Raw genomic sequence first — 20,064 nt, forward strand, 5'->3', positions numbered from 1 at the left:
TTTGTGTATTTTGTTATCGACAATAGACTGCAAGTGAAAGATTGAACTATTTATTGCTGCAGATTTTTTAACTTCCTTCGATATTGGATTCCATATTGTGCACTTGTCTTTGATAGGATTTTTAATGACGTTCATGGTTTCACTGTTACTACAATTAAATTTCTTTTGCCTTCAAATTATATCACCCTTGCTTTTCCACGAAGAATTTTGCTTTTAACCACCGTTTATGGCCTCACCGATGAATGATGGATTTTTCATGGAAATATTTCTGCGGCGGTATTGTCATTATTATCGTGAAAAAAAGTCACGACCGAAATTATTATAGGTCGGAAAGGATACGATTCTTTGCGGAAAGGAAAAAAAATACGTTGAAACTTCTAAATGGAATTTTTTCATGCGAGACCTCATTGTCGAGAAAATCGAGTTTGAGAAGTCTTGGAGTGCTATACGTGTGTAGTCGAGTGCACAGCCGTTCCACGAATTTTCAAACTCCATTTCCTCCAACTCGACAACTCTTCGCGAAACAATTTTTGAATTCCACGTTTTCGACTTATTTCCCTCGTGAAAAAAATCAGCCCCTCGGTTTCAGAGGTACCACGAGGTACGTCCTGTTTCGTGCATCTCTTGGTTCGTGTCAGCACACTACTGTATGTACAAACTACAATTTCAGGAATAATTGCGAAGCTATGAAAAAGTATCTACTTAGTGATAATTTTTTATCATTAAATAATAATGACCACTCTGTTAGTAATCAATTCATCTATATGTTATTTTGTCATTGAAATTCACTCTAAGAGAACTTTTAAGACAAGGGGTTAATCCAAAATGAAAAAAATCATCCTGAACCAACTTTGCTGTCAGTTCCAAACTTTTATCAGTATCTACATCATATCGTTAATAATTCTTAGTGAAACACCCTGTATATTATTTTTTTGAGGAGCTTTTCACGCGTTTAAAGATGATTTCTTGGTCGAGTTTTCGCGAATAAGAATTGTTTCTAGAATTTAAACGAGGAATCGAAGATTCAAGTGAAGGAAAAAACTGCTACAGACCAATGGGTGATGAATCGTAATAATCTGATGGAAAAGTATTCGTATAATAGGGGGTGCAGCGAGCTTGAAATATGATGAGAAATGGGATGAAGATGATCGATTGAATTGCTGAGCAGCTTCCAGACTAGTGATAACGAGCGATTTTGTCCTTGTTGGTTATGCTGGCGACGAAGGGCAGTACAGAATACCTTTTACAAATATAGTTATATAGCGCAGAAGTGACTGAAAGATTCATTAAAAAGACACGAAGAAGAGAAAACGGTTTCAATGAATTTCTTCAAAGTAATCTTAAACAGTTCGTCGATCGACTACGTGTAAGTAAATAGATAGTGATGGATTGGAAAATTAATAACTATTTGGATACATATCAAACGGGTACATAGAAATGTTATTATATAAAATGTTAGAAGATGCATGTTCAAAAATTTGAGAAAACTATAGTACCTACGTGTAGATAAAAACTAAAACTGAAATATTAAAATTGTATTGACGGTTCCAAAGGTGAATAATGATTTATATTTATCATACTCAAAAACTATTAATGTTCGTAGACCTCTAAAAATATCCAAACTACAGTCGTTACTATAGTTTTTAAGATTGCAATAATCACTCCCCATAGACTTGCGACTACGTATGAATAACAAGCTTTCCAAAACTAAAAAGTATTTTTCTGATAAGACAACAGCAAAATAAAAGAATAAAATAGAGAAAATACTGGACTAGTGATAAATTTTTCAAAGTTTTCAAGATTTTCAAGATTTTCTGACATACAACAGCTACCAAAGCGATTCGAAATTCTTCAGCTTGCAATAGACAGTATCGACTATCCATCACTACCATTGTCGACATTTTAAGAGGCTTGGACGTCGTTAGTCGATCTTGAGTCACGAAGAAGAGAAATAGCACACAAGATAAAAGAGAAAGTATGTTATAAAGTATTGAAGTGTGTCACCTGTTGATAGCAAGTCAGGGTGTCTGACAAAACCTTACCATTCTTAACGATAGCGACAACGTTGTTTCGTTGCAACGAAATATTATCGTGATTTCCTTTCATCGAACGACTTATCATTAATTGCGACCGTTCGTTGCGCCGCAAAGATCTCACACGGACGCTGTATCAGTGGAAAGTCGACCATTTCGACTACGAATTATTGTTTGGGCCCAACTCTTTCCAGTTGACGGTGTTATCGAACGATCCAAGATCGTACACACATCTGTACAACATGCTATGCATGCCCCGCTATTGTTTAATCCCTTACTGCACCACGTTTCGTTTTGTTATAATTAATAATGACTGAACTTCTGACAAGAGTATAAAAATTGTTCAACATATATTGGTGAAAAATAGTCATGCATTCCTTGCTGCTACTTTTGCTACAGTAAACAAGGGTGAATGTTAAATGCTTGTCTGCTTGAAATTTTAAGATACAGACCTGAGGAGTCTCTTCTTTAACGATAGTCTGTCCCTTCGAGGTAAGACTCGATGCTGCTTTATAATTTCTGCTTTTTAATAAGAAGTTTTGAGTGTACGCTAATTATACTTAGGTTCAAGTTCGCTCGCCTGAGACACTTTCGTAAGTTTTTAAAGTTTCTCGAGGTGGATGAAAGACGACCAATAGATATTTACAAAAATGATCGAAAATTGAGTGGAAAGGAAAGCTAGTCACTTTACATAGATAAACTGAAAAAACATGCGAAAAGAGATGAAAGAAAATGACTCACCAGTTGAATGCGTCTTGCACTTTGATGAAACTCAATAGGTTTCGCTCTAGCTCGAGAGAAAATTACAAAAATCTTTCTCGGAGTGTTATCGCAAAGTTAACGAAAAGCAGCCCCCGACAATATACGGAGTAACTGAAAATCGATATCAAAAAGCGATGCAAGCCAGTTTGGACGATTCACGGTATGATCGTCCTGACGAATACCCAAGGCTTGTAATCTTTATAAAAATGTACCTTTATTGGACACATATGGTCCCAAAAACTGCTTTACAAATAAACATGTTTTTGCGAGATTGAAGCGATACGTTGCTCTGTAATAGAAATGTTACCCCCTCCTTTGAATTCTCCCTTCAAACAACTAGTTTTTCATTCAAAAAGAGGGTTTTAAAAGATGCTTAAGATTGACGAACTGCATTCTCCATGTTACACAGAATTGTCTTGAAATACAAATCTTTTTAAAAATATAAGAAATTGTAAATATTTAGAAAAGCTCTACTATCATATTAGGTAAATATAATTACAAAGAAAAGAAAGAAAATTTAAGTAGCAAATGGATATGAAAAACGGAGACACAAAGTAATCACAATTTTATTTCATAAATATAGGGTAAAGGTATCTAATATGGCTCATATTCCTAATATGGCCACCAGTAATATCTTGCGAACTAAATATTAAAATTGCTCATGAACTGAATAAGTAAAGATACTAATAGAATGTAAAAATTATACATTAGAAAAAAATCTGTAACTATGTAAAATCCTACTATGTACACTAAAGGGTATTTTGACCAGTTAATAAATAAATATACATATATACATATAAGATTCGGAAAAGGTAAATCTAAAAATTGTGTGCATGCATGAATATCTACTAGGAGTATCTAATTAATAATATGCTTGAATAGTTTAGTCAAAATATTAATTATCTTCCACTTGCTAGCGATTTAACTTTTGCTAGGACATATTAGGTACCTTTACCCTGTAGTACGAATAAAGCATAAAAACATTTTTTGTCCCGAAAGATTATTTCGTCATTAAAAAGTTCCACCGTTCCAGAAAGCACGTTTTATCAGGGAAGGTTAAGGAAACAGGATAGAATTTTTATCACAGGATGGTTTATCGCTTCAAGCTCAGGTGAGTTAACGAGCTGTCCACAAAACCCGCACAGCAAACTGAAGATCGACGCGACTTGACGATTGAGTGCTGTGTTAAGAGGCTTGATTAAAACTCTTCGCAAAAATATGATTACGTTTGAAAAATAATTTACCCCCGCAGTGATTAACGGTTCGACACTAAACGTGAACCGTTCGATTATCACGAGGACATAGCTGGTACGACGAAAGAAAGAAGAAAGAACAATTATGGTACTTCTGCATCAAAATCTTCCTGTGAGGGAAGTAGGCGCATATAGACTTCAATGTGCTGAATCTATTTCTATGGTCAGAATTTCTCTATCACATATACTTTTCATGAGAAATTCGACTTTATAAAACGTTTTCACATGTTTTGAGATAGCGTTGAGAACTTCAGAAATTATGTTTACCTTCTCTTTTGAAATATATGCTAATATTTTAAGTACAAAGAAAATTACTCCTTGTTAAAGTAAAAGCAGTCTAAAACTAAATATTATCTACTTTTCTCATTTATCGATTCTTAAAAATGTGCTTTAAATTTGATCATGAAATAAATTGCTGCGAAAATGAATAACTTGGGTAAATCTATACAATGTTAAATTCGAATGAGAGTAGGGTGAATGTGTTCACCCACTTTTAATTTTTAGAATACGAACTGTTCTTCTAAACCTATAGGAGAGAATGAGCAATAAATAGCTATTTGCTATTTCCTATAGAAGGATAACTACTTCTTTGGAAAAAGGAAGAATGTTATATAGAAATAGCAGAGGAACTTCAATCTTCCTTTGAAGCACGTATTGTTAGAAACCATTGCTGGCACTCTTCTATCACTCAAATGCATTTCCTGAGGACATAGCAACATTTCTCAGTTTGAAAAGGGACAGGTACAATGAAGTATACAGCGAAAGTATTTTTGCAGGCTACTGTTAGCCTCTAGACTGTGAAATATTAAAGAATCAGCATACGAGAGAATTATAAAAGAATTATAAAAACTGCAATTATATTTTAGTAAATAATTACATAAGAACCATTAAAACCGTTAATTGTTTAATACGCATTTATAAATGGTGTACACTGTTTATTCTGCATACTTAAGTCACTTGATGCAAGCAATGAGCTTTCATAAAATAAAAGGAGCTCTGTTCTGTCAACTCGTTTTCATTGCGTCAAAGGCGAAGATAACAGAAACGAACGTAACAAAACCAGGAAATGAGGGCGATTACAATGAATTCATAGCGAGAAAATGCTACAGTTTCAAAATCCATCGCATTCTTTCCTCTCAAAACCAGTTATCTCACTTCAAACTCGTATTCCTCGAAAACCGAACGTGATAGATGAAATTGTTTGGACTCAGATTCAGCGGGCTAAAATCTACAAGACATGCCCGACATCTTTCACAGGAAATAATTACGTATTATCGCAGTACAGCGTGGCAAGAACAAAAACACTTGCGACCATGACTCGGATAAGCAATAACAATCGACAGATAGTACATATGCATAACGAAGGGCGCACTGACAAACTTAATGCAGCAGCTCGGAAGAGACATACCACCGAGTACAATTGACTATGCAATAAGGGATTAAAGAACAAGTTACATAGCGGCCGAGTCTGTACATATATACGTATATTTGCGTGTGCGTGTGTCTGTGTTGTGTGTGTGTAGGTACATATGTTTACATGGACAACTGTGAGCATAATAAATAAGAAAAGGAGAGTAGAACGAACAAGACCTGAATAGGGTGTTTCTTAGTGTGTAGGTGTGGTTGCTGGTGTCAGCCACGAGGCGAAAAAACCTTAACATCACCATTAATGGTTGACACGACAAACATGGGAAAAAATATATAATAGTGAAACGTCCATTTCCATTAAATCATCTACAACACAATAGCGTGAGGCGACAGTATGTGGTGTGGCCTTTTGATTACGCGCAGCACGACGCAAGAAAGTAGGGTCGTGAAACGCGATCGACTTTGCCTCGGAAAGGAAAGACGGTAGAACTAGACATTTCCTCGAATCAAACGCCCGAGATTGCGGATGGGAGGCGAAATATCTGTTTAGAGAGGGGTGAAGGAGGTGCCGCCGTGCTGTTCGTAATTTTCAAATATTATCTTTCAGGCATACAAAACATATGCTTGCTTGAATAGAACATACGGCAGTAGTGGAATTAAAGAAATTACAATAGTCGGCCTTAAATACGCACGAGAGCCTGTTTACAACAGAAAGGAAACAATACAAAGAGGTAAAGAGAAAACATGTGTGACTATGTATTACGTGTCCTTTCTGTATATCGTGAGAGAGACAAAGAACAGCGTTATAGGATACTATATATAATATAGCGAATTAACAGTAAACATGTGTGTGTTTTTGTGAGTGTGTAAGTACATATAATACATTAATTAAATGTGTATGTATTATATTATCATACGACCACATAGTATACACGAAATAATCATGACACGTCTAGCTACTCGATTCGAGACTATTCGTTTACTTGTCTTGCTGACAGTAAGTACATACTAACAACTATACGTTTTTAGTGTCTGCCCATACACGCTGGACCTGAATGCTCTGTCAAACGATTCTCCGGGTTTCTACGATATCGTGAGTAATGAGGAACGAGAAAACATTGTGTATTGAACAACCGGCAATATTTTTATACATGGTGTCCCCCAAATTGGATACTAACAGACAGGAGATGATGTTTAATGGAGACAAATCAACCGACAATGTGGAGTGGAATCTATTTAATTGAGGTTTCGTTCTCGAAAAGATTAGTATTTAATAAGCATAATAGTATTTAAAAGTGAATTTCTAGAAAGTGATTAATAGGAATTATTATTCGTCAGAAAAGTTCTGTATTCATAAAGAATGAAGATTAATTTTCTATGCATGTGTATGTCTTCTAGTGTATTAAAAACACTCCTCGCTATTTAATAAGCAAAGGTCAATTACAAAGGTCAAAAATCTTAGTTCTGAATCCTATTCAAGAACCGTCATGCACGCTGCGCCTAAAAGAAAAGAGATTTATTTATAATTATAATAATTGGCAGTACTACTAGGTTACGCCTTATGAAACACTAATATCATATACAGGAAAATTCCAAAAATTAGAGAAACTCTGACGATCCATTTTCTCGAAAACGAATCCTCGAATAACAAATTCTATTCCATACTATCAATTTACTTTTCCACAGAATACCATTTCCTGTTCGCCAGCGTCATATCTTACGGGATACTCTGCATATCAATAGGTGCAAATAGCGTCATCGATGGTGAAACATCTAACTCTAAGCTCACACAGAAAAAAAAAAAAGACGGACAAGGGTAAAATTTGCAACGTCTCTTCCAGATCTAAATGTACTGGTATCATTGGTGTCTGAATGTGAAAGGAATGCGTGGTCACAGATCGTTCTTAAGAAAACATGAATCTACGAACGGCGTGGACACTTGAGAAAAAGAGATCGTGTCGCGAAACGATTCTCATTGTCAGTATACACATGGTTCACAGTTCTCAGGAGGCTCTAGCTAACGATCATCGGCATTGTCCTCTAGAAGATTCGCTCTGTATTTATAATACATACAGATTGCACAAGTAACGAACACTCAATATAATAATAATAAGAAGAAGAAGAAGAATAGTAATAATAATAATGATGACAATAATAATAATGATAATAATAATAATAATAATAACAGTATAGATGTGTAAGGCGTGTGTCTGTGATTTCGGGGCATTCGATTTTTAACTTACCATAGTAACGTCATCTATTTTTGAGATACTTCGAACAAATATGTTGACGCGGACAACCGCGGGCCCATCTAACATAGCAAACAGAATAAATAAAATTAATCAATCGTTGAGTAATATGAAACGCATCGTGGGGGTGTGTAATTGAGAGAGAAAAAAAAATAAAAGAAACGCTTCACGCAGTTATGCTTCTGACAACTGGACGCAAATGGGGATCGATAAACTGTATCGTGATTTCTCTTTATTTCTTTTCTTTTCTTTTCTTTTTTCTTTTTTTCCAACGCGATATAAAGTCCCTCTCGACGATGGAACACACGGGGATCGCCTTAAACGTTATCTCTAGGAGCGGCGCTTTTCACGCGTCAACTTGCGCTTATCTGCGGTTCAGAAATTCATAGCTGGAAACGATAAGAAAAGTAAGAACGTGGCATACATCGTTCACGCGTGAACAGATTCTCGTCTCTTGAATGTATGTTACGTCGAAGCAGCTTGGAATCAAGAACATGTTTCCATTAAAAAACTCGATTGCAAAAGAAATACTTTTTTAGAAATACGTTACGCTCAGGACTTTGAAGCTTTTCCACGTAGATTTACTCGTGTTTAAAATCCTTGGAGATCCTAGGATTCTTTTTATTAATACTATTATTTACTATATCGTAACTCGTAATAAAATATTTGAACTTTAACAGATAAAAAAAGAGGTCACATTATTAATTTAGAAATATTGGTTTTTTCCTGAACCAGAATCAAATAGAATTGAATTTTTCCTTTTTTTGCATATTTTTCTTCTGGAAGGGCAAAAGCTACAATCTGATACCTTAAAATATCAGCAGTTTCTTTATACACAATATTTAACTTACTGAACACTATTTCTAGATTACTCATATTATTAGTTCTCATATTTCAGGTGAACTTAGACATCGGAATTATTATGCAACCTTAACGATCTAAAAAATTTTATCATAAACTTCAGATGCGAATAAATTTACATAAAAAATTTCAAAGTCCTTGACAACATTTCCAAAAAGATTTCCACAGATCTTTTTAGGACCGGGTCTCCTATTGAGAATACCGCCACAAGCTAAAATGCATTGAACGTAGAAAAAAAAGGAGCAAAAAATATCCCGTGACCGGAGTGTATCACTAAATGGAAGAAGCAATTTAAAAATGACATATAAACACACTTACGTGGTTCTTGCGTCTTTTTCGGATATCACGACAACAAAACTCACTTTCTTTCGATTAGAGAACGACTCTGAGAACAGATGAACGAACTAAAGCACTCAGAAAGCAAACTAGTGGAACAGTATGCATCGATACGGAGAAACGAATTGAACGTAAAGTACTGAAAGAAAAACGAAAGGAAGAAGAAGAAGAAGAAGACGAAGAAAAACGAAGGAATCGTTGTTACGTTGATGGACGAAATGTACACGTATCAAAATCTAAGGATTTTTAAACATTGCTTCGCCATCTATAGGTTTCCCAACACATTCGATCACAAGGATGAAGCAGGAATATAATTAACGTTATCGATTTCGAGTTAAGCGGAGTAAATTATTTTACAATGGGAAAACCTTCGTACACAGAGTACTCCATTTAACATCGTTACTGGGAATAACTTCATTGTTTTTTATATAGGGCAATATCTAAGAGACAAGTATAGTTTAGAAAAATACACATAGCACTTGATCAAATATTCAAATCAGTATTACGAGTTCCTAAATTTCGATAACTCAGAAACAAGATCATATTGCACCAACGCTTATAAGAATTCTTATTATTATTCCTATACCCAGAATCCATCTTTGCAATACTTTTCATAAACTACAAAACAAACCTCTATATATTTATATTCTCACATTGGAAATGATATTTAACAAAATGTAATATTAGATATTCAATTATTAGGAAACAACTATATTTAATGTTTGATATTAAATTATTCGGAATTAACAATAATATTAACATCTAAACCTAAACATTACAAATTCGTTCCTAGTGACGAGTCGCGAGACTACAGTGACCAAATAATGTATTAACATTTTTGACAGAACCTAAAATATATTAAGTCAAGTGCTTTTCTCTTAAATTTCATCTACAATTCAACCTGTCCTTAAGATCTTATCCCAAATCATTAAAAACAACGAAGATATTCAAACAGCGATAATCAGTCGAACATCCTCTATATGCATACTGAACAAGCACTCGTGTAAATACATCTCCTGGTAGGTTCCGTAAATCCACCAGCATACACGTAATATCAGTAACATGATTGAACGTTGCTTATCTTAGAAAGATTGTCTTCTGTATCACCCTTCGAATATCGGTAAATTGATTAATCGCCTGACGCATCGAAACTTCCGTGATCCGATGAGTTGCACGGGTACAGGGACGATTAATAACGCGGGTGGGCTCACGTTAATGCAACGTGCACAACGATCGTCGTCAGTGTTAGGCGATGATACACTTTTGATAATTAATTCATTTATGGGCGGTAGGCTGAACGAGCCAGGCGTATCGTCCTGAGCCATACAGAGTGTCTGCGTAACATTCCGCCCTACATGAACCAGGACAAGACGTCGGACACGTTGCTCCGTGGGAAGACAGCGTCCTTCGTCAATCGTCCTTACTGCGAGAGCTAATTTCACAGAATGCAATGCAGAAACACGCTTCAACGCCTGGCTACTAACGTTTCACGATAGATCCAATTCGATTATTAATGTTCAATCATCGAGCTGGATAGAGTCAAGTTGTTTCGGGGATGAGGGAGAGACTACATCGATTCGAATTGCAAATATTGGACCCTTCTGGAAATTGGAGAATTTTTGTGCTTTCAATGGAGGCTCAAGAAAAAGTCCAATCCTGTCACCTGTCTATGTTTGTATATTAATATTTTGTTTATAAGAAGCATGTATCATCAGTAATATTTCTGTTCAATTTTAATTTTATACCGCTAGCAATTTCAAAGGACACTTATGTCAATTGATCGAAATGAAACATCCTGTATATTCGTAAACGATCATCGATTACATTGTCAATACAGGGATCAAAGCTGCGCGGCTCTTGCTCAGCTGTCATCGTCAAGAATTTATTATAAACAGACCGTTAATAAATGATCGCATGGAACTATTAAGGACCATTTTAATTTGATTCTGAAATCGCCGAGCGTGTCTTACAGTTGCACGTACTGATAAGACAAAGTCCATTAACAGTAATCCTTTTCTGATTAAATTGTCCGTCGACTAAAACGACAGACTGAATCGTGAAAATTCTTCGTTTGCGCAATTATAAAGCAATCAACGGTCTCTTTAACTCATTGTGCATGTAATTATCTATTAGCGACACATCAGGTACATTTTTATCACATTTTCATGTTTCTTTTCAAGAAATCGCGTCCACAAGCCACAATCGAGATTAACTGTCGGATCGGAACGACAGGAGACAAAAACGATAACCATCGATTTTCATGTTTCCTCTCTTTATCGTCCTCTCGTGGCTCACCCTTGTATGCGACTGTTGTAAAAGGCATGCAGAAAAATTCGAAGCATTGCAACCGTATTGACTTTCAGGCGCCTTACGGCGTGTCTACAGCGCAGACTACGTCGCCTAACCCAGAGACCTTGATCGGCAGCCAACACGAATTACCTCATCTTGAGGGGGAAAAAAAGAAAGAAAAAAGGGGTTGGGGAGGTGAGTACTAACGCGTGGGGTGAAGTGGCTCTGAATGGGACCTGTATATACTCACATCGTCTCATACCTTGAAAAGATGGGGAACAAGCGAACGTCTCCCGTGAAACGTGTCAACGTAAATGAGCGTACTAATCATCAAGCACTACGAGGTACTACCAAGATCAGGGATTACATTGGATGAAACCTATGAGACCAACTGATCCTCTCTTTCTCCCCTCTTCTGTTTCCCTGTCCCTCCCGTACTCTCTATCATCCCTTCTTCCTGCCCCCTTTTGTTCTCTTCATCCCTCTTGCAACGTTTGTGCTCCTACATATGTAGCGTATAAACGTGTATGTACATACGTGGAACATAGAAGCTAGAATGCCGCATGCCTGTATCTAGTATATGCTAGGATGCTAGTATAATATTTTTTATTTTTTTTGGTTGGTGTAAGTTCAGTCTAAAATGAAGGAGTAGTCATGTATACACAGATGAGAAAAATATGGTAACTGGATATCTGTGGTGGCGTGACAAAGGGGGGTCAACAAAGTAGACAATTCGATGTGGGTATCAGACAGTCTTTGAACTGAGGTGATCTACGATAGGAGTCTATGATGAATATCTGAACGGCACAGTGATCCAGATTGATGGGCTGCGTGGGGATCACACGTTTTCATTTTCCTAACGCAATCGAAACAACAAGAATCTCTCTGGCGTTATCGGAGCTTTTGTCATCGTTTGTGTTAGAAATCACATGGATACGATCCCAACGCGAGGTCAGCGTTGACAGAGATCTCGTGTTCGCGTTGATTATATTCTGATGGAAATCGTGTGAAATTCTACTGGATATGAAAGGAATCAACGCGAGTCACGATTTTCTGCCAATCATCTGTAACAGACGTGTACAACTGAAGCTTTTTTGGCGAGCAAGGGTGGAGAGTGATTAAACACACGTAAGCCACGTCTTCACAATCAATGATTTGTGTGTATAAAGCAGTGTTGTCCGCGGATGGATCTTTCTACGCCACTCTGTTCCATTTTACACATATTTTATTTATGGGAATATAATTATTTGCATTTACATGATCAGAAATACAGAGTGAGGGAATCTTCTTTTAAACTAGATTCACAGTAAATATGCTTTTGAATTTTACGTAATGATAAAGAAGTAAAACTGTTTGGAAAGACTATAGGGTATTATCGATTAAACGAGTAATACAAATTTAACTTTGCTAGAGAATAACATTTGGACAACACTGACGCAGACTCAAGACCCTTAGAACCAATAAGTTTTGAAGCGAATGACGTGATTCGCTGTTAGCGATGCTCTGAAATTTACTTTCAAAAAGCCAGTTGAACAGGTCTGGTCAACGTCATGAAACACCCAGGCGAATCTGGTGCCACTGAACGAGAGAAAGATGATGTTCGATATTTAAATAAGAAACGTAACGGAAGAAGGGACAAAATGCTAGCCTGCTGCCGTTGGCTGTTGCTGCTGTTCTCGGTCAGGTGCTGAGAGAGGCCTTCTCAAAATTCTCTTACCGAGGCTCTAAAAAACCTACGTTTTGCGCCTACTTGTATCTTGCAAGCAACAGAACAAAACAAGGAAAAAGTACCCGCCAAGAGAGAAATGGCATTGCACCGCGTTTAAAGAGATTCTTGGATTGGTTTATGCATACTTACCATCTTGATGTCACTAATTGTCGCAATGCTTCGCACAAACAGGTTTACCCGGACAATGGCCGGCCCATCTAAGGGCAAAAACAACAGAGGCCCCTTTTAGTCAGTCAATCTTTTTCGTGTCTTACAATACTCTACTGGATATTTGTTTCTTTGTCTTTTATTTTTGCTCATTTTATAGAATTTCGCTCGAGGTTACGAGTTTAATCCTACGAGATCCCAGGGGACTTTTTCAATGGGTAATCGGGAGAGATTTTATAGGGGAAGAAACAGTTAAAACGGGCTTCTCGGAATTTGTGCGTCCCTCTTGAAACGATTATCGTCAAGGGAATGAGAACACATGGACGGCTTTGTGTATGCTATACTCTGCGGATGTTTATATACACATACGCGCGAACATAATAAAAAGGTCGCGTTTGTGGGTCGATTCGATTCAATTGTCACAAAACTAAAGGATTACTGTCTTACAATTATTTGCACTCATGAACAAGTGGTTCTACATTGTTTTCATTCGATAAATCTACTCTACTTACGGTGAACCTAATAAATTTATATCGATCACTATCTCGAATCTCTTTATCTCTGAACCTGCGGTCACTAAGACATTTTCCCATTTCCTGCATAATATTTTATCTTCTTTTAAACCACAGAATACATTGCCACAACTTCACTGTTAAAACTTGCAGCACCCTGTAAATTCAATTCCGAGCGCAATGGAAAGATATGGTTTATAACCGACGCAGAGGAAAGGAAGCATTCACAGGCTTCCCTCTTAATTAAAAATCATTCCTTTGATATTGTTTCGTGAACCAGTACAGTCGAAATATGACACGCGAGCATTCCCCGATAATTAAGAGAAAGAAAAAAGGGGAACGTGTGGATACACAGAAAGTGTTTAAAAAAAGGGGAAAAAAGAAATCCCACGTCACGATGGTGACATCGACAGCTGCAGGCAGTGCGCTGTCGACTGTAATTATCGACGACATGCATGCTTCCTTTTACTTATCAAACAATGGGAATTCGTGGTCCAATTTTCCGAGGCGTTCAATGTCATCGTATAATTTTCTTCATACGCCACCAAAACTGATGGCTGAACAGAAAGGTCAAAAGTGAACCAAATTGATTCGTAACTACACACAATCTTTCGTTTCTATCGTCGAAGAGGTTCGACGATAATATAGCACGTTAAAATCCTGTCAAGAAGAATCCTTTGATCCAATGGTGGGGAGAAATAGGTACTGCACATCGAAATAGTAAGTAATAAGAGTAAGTGATTAGTCAGACAACTCGTTTTCTGGGCTTTTTGAAGGTAATGTTCTTCGACACAGGGATCGATGTACGCCTTTTAATCATTGTTCACTAAACTCTCACATCAGTGGCGATGATTATATAGAGAGAAATTAATACGTAACTTTCGTGTCGAAAGTTTCGTCAAACTAATGAACAAAGTTCTTAAAGGCATAACTTTAGAAAATGACTATCATAGAAATACTCGATAGTTCCACTGTTAATACTATCTATTATTTTTGCCTAGCTACAATAATTGTGTTCGAAGAAAGTAAAGCGTGCAACGAGTATATTAAATTAAGTACTTGATTGTTGTAATGGTGAAAAGTTTATAGTAATAAAGTCTTGATCTAGTATTTGAAATAGTACACAGAAGCGTGTTAGTAAAAAGTCATTTCGACATTTTACATTTCTACTGTCAATACTACGAGAACGTTCGATATTTTCTAGATACCTTTGTACAGTTTCAATCGGCAAGTAGTTCAGATATCGTTTAAGTCAGACGCGCGGCTTTAGAGAAACCGTCATAGGGAAAGACGTACAAAATGGTTTCAGACTGCAAACCTTCTCTTGCACGCTAGTAACATCAGCTACTGACGTCCAAAATAAGAAAGTTACTTATCGTTTAGTAAACAATGAGATATTACGATAACCGTGTCGAAGAGGTCGAAATTACTTCCGACACATCGTGTACATTTTTCGACATATGTGATACATAAATATGTAAAAATATCAATATTGTCAATAGTGTTTGGTACATTAGCACTGTCGCCGTGTAAAGAAACTTGCAAACAACGCAAAGAAATTACGATCCTCGAATAAAAAGGCAGCACCTGAGAAACCTTTCGATTATTTAAATTATTTCAAATTAGTACAGCACAGTGAGAAACAATCCTGGAGTAGAATGAAATTGTAGCTGAACTTGCGGTCACGTCATTCTACATAAAGAAAAACATGAAGAGCATTTCTGCCTGGAAACCATCTGCGTAATAAAAAGGAAAGCTTCCCTACCAACCACCGAAATGACATCTCCCCTTTTTCTTAGCCAAGTAGCATCCTCCCCTCCCTTCTCGTCCTACTTCAATGAAACACCTCCAACAAAAGACTACACGGACAGGTAGATTTACGTTTCCAGAGAAATAATAAATCTTTGGCCGCTCCAATTTTCTTTCCTCGCGCAGGCTAAAGCTTTGTACAAAGTGTTATACTGCGAGTACAGATCTTGGAGCAAAAGAGGAAGCGAAATGGTACACTTGCGCGTTAATCGCCTCCATGTACTAATTAAACACAAAAGTAACTGTACCTACGTCTTATGAGCATGGAATTCACTAAATGGTTCTTATGTAGGAGAAAATCCAGGATTACAGATCAAGTAATAGGAGACGATAAAAGAAATCTTTTGTTTCATAATTGCAAGGTTCACAGTAATTACTCTTGAGACTTTCATGTGTGAGGGATGTACTTTTAAAAGAATATTTCTAACGTTTCGCAAGCACTGCAGTTAACTTCATCAGAGACACACACACTGATACTGGATAATCAGAGTGTTATTTGACCCCTTGATGAAGTTGCACTGACTACCCCGTATCAGTATGTCATTTGACCCCTTGATGAAGCTAGCTGCAATGCTTGCGAAACGTTGGGAAAATTCTCCTAAAAGGATACGCCTTACACCTGAAAGCCTCAACAGTAATTACTGTACGATGCGGGACCGTGGAAGCCACAAATTACAAGGTATCAGACCTTTTTCAAAATATTCGCAAAAAATTGTACAAACCAGAAATTATATTTCTCGATCACCTTTATACGTTGCATTACAAACTTACATCTGACATGGAATTATTAGTAAAAAAAAATAGTCCGTGATAATATGAAGTATATCCACATCTAACAACAAATGACTCAGAAGTGTGTTTGTACAGTACTTCTCTCAACTCTTAGAATTTTTCTTATGTTTGTCAACTTTTGCCTTTGAAAATAAAAAGTAACAAATTTTTACCATTATCCCAATATAATCTGTAACAAAAGGGCTTCCAGCTGTACGGTACATACAAAATTCGTATAAAAATTCCATGCTCACAACACATACACTAATTTTTAATTTCCCCAAACATCTAACACAAGCTTCACCAAACGACTCTTCAAAGTAACGAAAAGAAAGAAAAGAATTATCCACCGATGAACATCACAATAACGATTTCCTCCTCTCTTCTAATCAAAATCGCATTTCACCAAATTGGTCGACTAATTGACACAATCCGTAATTTGTGCTCATCTCGGTGGAATTTCGCCGTCACTGGCAACCTGACGACGGCACGGCGCGCCAGCTCGTTCTTCATCATCGTTATCGTATCGTTTAATCGACCACCGTGCCGCCCAAGGACGCGTTTTCGCTTTATTAAATTCGTCGCGGGTCCATCGGCACTTTGTCAGCAAATTCCTACCCCGAACACCTTTCGTCACTCCTCGAAATATCGTTTCTAATCGTTAGGTACACGTTTCCTCGACGACGTGCAAGGATGCACCTCTCGGCTAAACCGTCGTTCAAGGAAAGGGTGGCGTCGGGGGAGGCGAAACTCTGCAAGAGGCAACGACCTAGCCAACGATAAGAGCGTCGTTTTTTCTCTATTGAAAAGAAAAAACGGAAAGGAAACGAAATACGAAATGAACTCGTAGCAAAGAAATCAACATTGCTCCATGAAAGCTTGAAATATCACGGTGGTATTCTCTCAACCCGGCGTTATTAGCTGTTTCACTGGACGTGTACCATACATCGTACACGTGGACACGTGGACTCGGGATTCCAGGACAGGTGAGACAGTGAAACGGTTAAGGTAGGAGGTGACACAAGCAAGGAAGTATTTTTTACCAACACCCTTCTGACTCAACACGATTAGGAGGGAGATAACGTTTCTAAGTTTAACTTTCAATATTCGACAACGCTCGCAGGGACGTTGCACCTCACTTTAGCACCGATGTGACAAAAATTCTCCTTAGTGACGTCAGGTCAACCACGGGTTTCCAGCTGGAAATAATTAAGTTAGTTGGACTGGTCTTTCACGACGGAGGGACAAAGAGTACATTTGTGATCGCGAAACAGTTCCACGTATGTAGAAATCTCGATAACGTCGGTCGCGTTTAAAGACTAGGAGCGATTGGCTTCGAGCGCTGAGATCCTCTCTTCGACTCTGTGCTTGTTACTGAGAGCTTGTAACACGCTGCAGGCTTCCAGGATTCGCGTTAATCGTGCTAGCAATAGAATATTAGATCACAGTGTCGCGGTACGGTCAGAGCATACAGCTGTCTTCCTTGGATCTAGAGAATGCAACGCGCCGTGTCTGTCATCGCATCAGCGTCGTGACTGACAAACGGATTATCTTTCTCCGTGGTATCAAGCTTGTCCAGACTCGATCGTTGTCTCCTTAGATACCCGACGTTTCACGACGCGTTTGTAGAATTCGGTCTGTTTGGCATGGGGATACTTGGAGGGAATAATGGAATGCAAAAGAAAAAAAAAACATAGGATATATGTGCGTGGCCGCATATTCACCTGTTCCGTTTTCTCCGCTGGGCCGGATACGGGCGTCGTACCGTCCTGGTCCTAGAATCTGATCCAACACCTCCTTCTCCTTCTCCCGGAAGTTTATTGGCTTGTTTTTATTGCATCTGCAATCAGAACCAAGTATTTCCCATGAGGAACGCAAACTATTCGTGTGTCTCACTCCACCCCCTTGTTCGGAAGGGGGAGAGAACCTCAAGCGTTATGGTTCATCACTGAAAGTGTACTCTACAGTAGTGGGGCAAATGTTTCGGCATTAGTGTAAACAGAGGGTCTCAGTAACTCAGTTACAAGAAGATATCTCCGTTACCTTTCATGATACAAGGAAATGTCTAAGGGACGAATTGTTTAGTTTGGAAGAACGCCTCTGTGACGTGCTTGTTTTAAAATATTTATAAAAAGATTTCGCATGTATCTAACAGATCTACCGTGTGTTAACTGTTATAAATAGAGATAAGCAATAGATTGAAGCGTAAATATTTAAACTTGTGTTTCCTAAAACCGTGTTTTTTCAAGTTAATTACCATGATTTCGGAATAGTGAATTAACTAATTTAATTCAGATTTTATATAAATACATCCAAAATAAATGGCCTTTATCGTGTGTACTAGAATTACTAATTGGCCAGAACTCGTGAACTTTGTATAACCTTTTCGACATTATAGACCCATATATGTATACCCATGTTCGATCAATCGATTGCAATTTGGGCGTTGAACGCCTGTGGGCGTTTAGAGAGTATGGTTTGTAAATACAAGTGCAGAATTTCCGGACAGGGCCTGTGCTAAGCGTTCGAATCTCGGCGCTGAAAGAGACTAGATTATTCATAGCTCAATTTGGGGAATTGAAAACTGTCTTCCAAGTACACAATTCGTCAGATCAACTTAAAATTCATGAAGAGGAAGACATGCCAGTTTGCTATGCATTATCTCGACAAATTAATTTCATTGCTGTCAAGACGTTGTCAAACAAAATCTTACATTATCATAGGCAATAAATAATTCTCAGTGTAAAATTTTAAGGGTAAATTTAAAATGATGCAAGACGTTAAACAACCTTAAACGCAATTAATCTAATGAATATCCCAAAAATAAGTGAACAATTTGAAAACTGCTATCTTTGTGGCTTTTTTAAGTAGATTTGGCAAAATTGGAAATATGAATACTTTTTTAAAACTGAACCAAATTTAGGCGCGAGATCTGTGAATTTATATACAGGGTGTATAACTTAGACGAATAGTTTCAGATGATTTCACAACGTTTCACATTGCCAAGATGAACAGAGTAAGTGATTTAGTTTTGGGACACAGAGTATATGAGTAAAACATACCTTGCTGGATGTAGCAGGACCGTTAGTAACACCAGTAACTTCAATACTCCAGGCCACATTGCGGCAGCCTGTAAATAGTAAATATTTTGTTAATAACGAATTAACAATGCATCTTCGTACTGTTTCTATTTTTTCCATGATCTCATTTTAATCTCCTAAACTTCAGTACTTATGATACTGACGTTTCAGAATCAATACCTGTCTCTCTTTATACAAATTATGGAGTCGCCAAATTGCAATATATTTTCGTAAAATGTGTAATAGTATTATTGTTATTCATTATTGGACTATACGACGAGTTCTACTATATCTATAGTGTACAAATATCAAAGGATACAAATGCAAGAAAAGTTGACGTACAGTAATGGAAAGCTATATTAAATAAAGCTATAACAGATAATGTGACGTGATCGCTCCTGTCGAGCCGTGGGCGATCCCGAACGACTGTGCAAATTAGCCTTGTCTGCTGCCCGAGCTAGCTGGAACCGCGAAGAGAGGACTGGGTCGTATGAGACGAAAAGTGAAGATCACTTCAATTCTCCAATTTTAAGAGGTGATTCTACATAGAATGAAAATTAAACCAGAGTTATTAATTAAAGCGAAAACATTTCAAACTCGCGTTAAATGTCTTGGAAATAAAGTTATTCTACCGTCTGCCTGCATTTGCGATGCAAGATGCAATAACGTCAGTAGAATAAGTCAAGACAGACACATTTCACTCACATTTTAGGAGTATTCTAAGAATTAATAACACATAAACGAATGATCAAATGCAATTTTGTCATTCTTGACTTTTGTTTCATTTTAATATGTAGTCACCCCTTAAAATTTCTGACACCTGTCATCGAACACCTTGTATATCAGACGGCTTATTTTTCTAAAG

The 20,064-nt window shown here is 37.3% G+C and overlaps 1 protein-coding gene across 10 annotated transcripts in view; it reads right to left on the reverse strand.

The window, feature by feature from the left end:
• Gluclalpha (glycine receptor alpha 1) overlaps window positions 1-20,064 on the reverse strand; it is a 43,667-nt gene that overhangs the window by 18,463 nt on the left and 5,140 nt on the right. For 4 of the 10 annotated variants that reach the window (XM_076378496.1, XM_076378493.1, XM_076378501.1 and 1 more), the window contains exons 2-4: window positions 19,182-19,249; window positions 17,844-17,959; window positions 7,660-7,727 (exon numbers count right to left, since the gene is read on the reverse strand). In XM_076378496.1, coding sequence (XP_076234611.1) covers window positions 7,660-7,727; window positions 17,844-17,959; window positions 19,182-19,240 — 243 coding nt within the window. In that variant the 5' untranslated portion in view covers window positions 19,241-19,249. Of the gene's footprint in view, window positions 1-7,659; window positions 7,728-13,009; window positions 13,078-17,843; window positions 17,960-19,181; window positions 19,250-20,064 lie in introns of those variants that run through there. The other 6 variants (XM_076378494.1, XM_076378502.1, XM_076378500.1 and 3 more) reach the window with 3 other exon arrangements.

The sequence above is a fragment of the Calliopsis andreniformis genome, chromosome 5, assembly GCF_051401765.1.
Source record: "Calliopsis andreniformis isolate RMS-2024a chromosome 5, iyCalAndr_principal, whole genome shotgun sequence".
Classification (NCBI taxonomy): Eukaryota; Metazoa; Arthropoda; class Insecta; order Hymenoptera; family Andrenidae; genus Calliopsis; species Calliopsis andreniformis.